At 51.5% G+C, this 2500-nt stretch overlaps 1 protein-coding gene across 1 annotated transcript in view; it reads right to left on the reverse strand.

Moving 5' to 3' along the window:
• Positions 1 to 2200: 2200 nt before the first annotated feature.
• The window catches only part of NCS57_01493500 (uncharacterized protein), a gene marked incomplete at both ends in the record, with an annotated part of 1853 nt that continues 1553 nt past the window's right edge, over positions 2201 to 2500 (reverse strand). The window contains one exon of the mRNA XM_053064517.1: positions 2201 to 2500. This exon is cut by the window's right edge and continues 175 nt beyond it. Within this exon, the coding sequence (XP_052906056.1) occupies positions 2201 to 2500 (300 nt within the window).

The following is a 2500-nucleotide window of genomic DNA, read 5'->3' on the forward strand; positions in this document are numbered from 1 at the left end:
AACGCCAGGCCCGGGGGCCTGAGGGTTGTAATGACGCTCGAACAGGCATGCCCGCCAGAATACTGGCGGGCGCAATGTGCGTTCAAAGATTCGATGATTCACTGAATTCTGCAATTCACATTACTTATCGCATTTCGCTGCGTTCTTCATCGATGCCAGAGCCAAGAGATCCGTTGTTGAAAGTTTTAATTTATTTGCTTGTTTTACTCAGAAGAAACATAATAGAAACAGAGTTAGGGGGTCCTCTGGCGGGGGCGGCCCGTGTTACGGGGCCGTCTGTTCCCGCCGAAGCAACGTTTTAGGTATGTTCACAGGGTTGATGAGTTGTATAACTCGGTAATGATCCCTCCGCTGGTTCACCAACGGAGACCTTGTTACGACTTTTACTTCCTCTAAATGACCGAGTTTGGAGAGCTTTCCGGCCCTGAGTGGTAGTTGCCCACCTCTCTGGGCCAGTCCGGACGCCTCACTGAGCCATTCAATCGGTAGTAGCGACGGGCGGTGTGTACAAAGGGCAGGGACGTAATCAACGCAAGCTGATGACTTGCGCTTACTAGGGATTCCTCGTTGAAGAGCAATAATTGCAATGCTCTATCCCCAGCACGACGGAGTTTAACAAGATTACCCGGGCCTTTCGGCCAAGGAAGTACTCGCTGGCTCCGTCAGTGTAGCGCGCGTGCGGCCCAGAACATCTAAGGGCATCACAGACCTGTTATTGCCTCAAACTTCCATCGGCTTGAGCCGATAGTCCCTCTAAGAAGCCAGCGTACTGCCAAAGCAATACGGGCTATTTAGCAGGTTAAGGTCTCGTTCGTTATCGCAATTAAGCAGACAAATCACTCCACCAACTAAGAACGGCCATGCACCACCACCCACAAAATCAAGAAAGAGCTCTCAATCTGTCAATCCTCATTGTGTCTGGACCTGGTGAGTTTCCCCGTGTTGAGTCAAATTAAGCCGCAGGCTCCACCCCCTGGTGGTGCCCTTCCGTCAATTTCTTTAAGTTTCAGCCTTGCGACCATACTCCCCCTGGAGCCCAAGCACTTTGATTTCTCGTAAGGTGCCGAACGGGTCAAAATATAACACCGTCCGATCCCTAGTCGGCATAGTTTATGGTTAAGACTACGACGGTATCTGATCGTCTTCGATCCCCCTAACTTTCGTTCCTGATTAATGAAAACATCCTTGGCAAATGCTTTCGCAGTAGTTAGTCTTCAATAAATCCAAGAATTTCACCTCTGACAATTGAATACTGATGCCCCCCGACTGTCCCTATTAATCATTACGGCGGTCCTAGAAACCAACAAAATAGAACCACACGTCCTATTCTATTATTCCATGCTAATGTATTCGAGCATAGGCCTGCCTGGAGCACTCTAATTTTTTTCACAGTAAAAGTCCTGTTTCCCCGCCACACCCAGTGAAGGGCATGGGGTTCCACAGAGGGAAAGGCCCGGCCGGACCAGTACACGCGGTGAGGCGGACCGGCCAGCCAGGCCCAAGGTTCAACTACGAGCTTTTTTAACCACAACAACTTTTAATATACGCTATATGGAGCTGGAATTACCGCGGCTGCTGGCACCAGACTTGCCCTCCAATTGTTCCTCGTTAAGGGATTTAAATTGTACTCATTCCAATTACAAGACCCAAAAGAGCCCTGTATCAGTATTTATTGTCACTACCTCCCCGAGTCGGGATTGGGTAATTTGCGCGCCTGCTGCCTTCCTTGGATGTAGTAGCCGTTTCTCAGGCTCCTTCTCCGGGGTCGAGCCCTAACCCTCCGTTACCGTTGCAACCATGTTTGGCCAATACCCAAACATCGAAAGTTGATAGGGAAGAAATTTGAATGAACCATCGCCGGCGCAAGGCCATGCGATTCGAGGAGTTATCATGAATCACCAGTGAGCCCCGGAGGGCATTGGTTTTTAATCTAATAAATACATCCCTTCCGAAGTCGGGATTTTTAGCATGTATTAGCTCTAGAATTACCACGGTTATCCAAGTAGTAAGGTACTATCAAATAAACGATAACTTATATAATGAGCCATTCGCAGTTTCGCTGTATAATTGCTTATACTTAGACATGCATGGCTTAATCTTTGAGACAAGCATATGACTACTGGCAGAATCAACCAGGTAACTATCGTTTGCCGGGGTTGGCCTACCGGCGCATTATTTCAGCGCCGGAGAGAGTTCCAAGTTACTGGGTGGCGCCCGAGGGCGCGCCCGCTGAAGCGCTGCTGGCCAGGCCTGCAGCGCCGCGTTGGGCAATCCGCTTTCCCCCTCTCAGTTCCCCAGGGCGTCCTTCCACCACACTGATGCCCCGTAGGGGGGCGGTGCGGCTTGGGGGGGCCCCAGGAGGAGGACTCAGCGCGCGGCTTCTACCATTGCGGTGTCCGCCACGCGTGGTTGCCTCCTGTCGCTCGGGTTTCAGGCGTGACCAGCGGCCAGCCATCCACAGAGCCCATCCGGCAGCGGTCGGGGCAAGCCCCAGCCGCTG

The sequence above is a fragment of the Fusarium keratoplasticum genome (assembly GCF_025433545.1).
Source record: "Fusarium keratoplasticum isolate Fu6.1 chromosome Unknown Fu6.scaf16, whole genome shotgun sequence".
NCBI classification, from domain to species: Eukaryota; Fungi; Ascomycota; class Sordariomycetes; order Hypocreales; family Nectriaceae; genus Fusarium; species Fusarium keratoplasticum.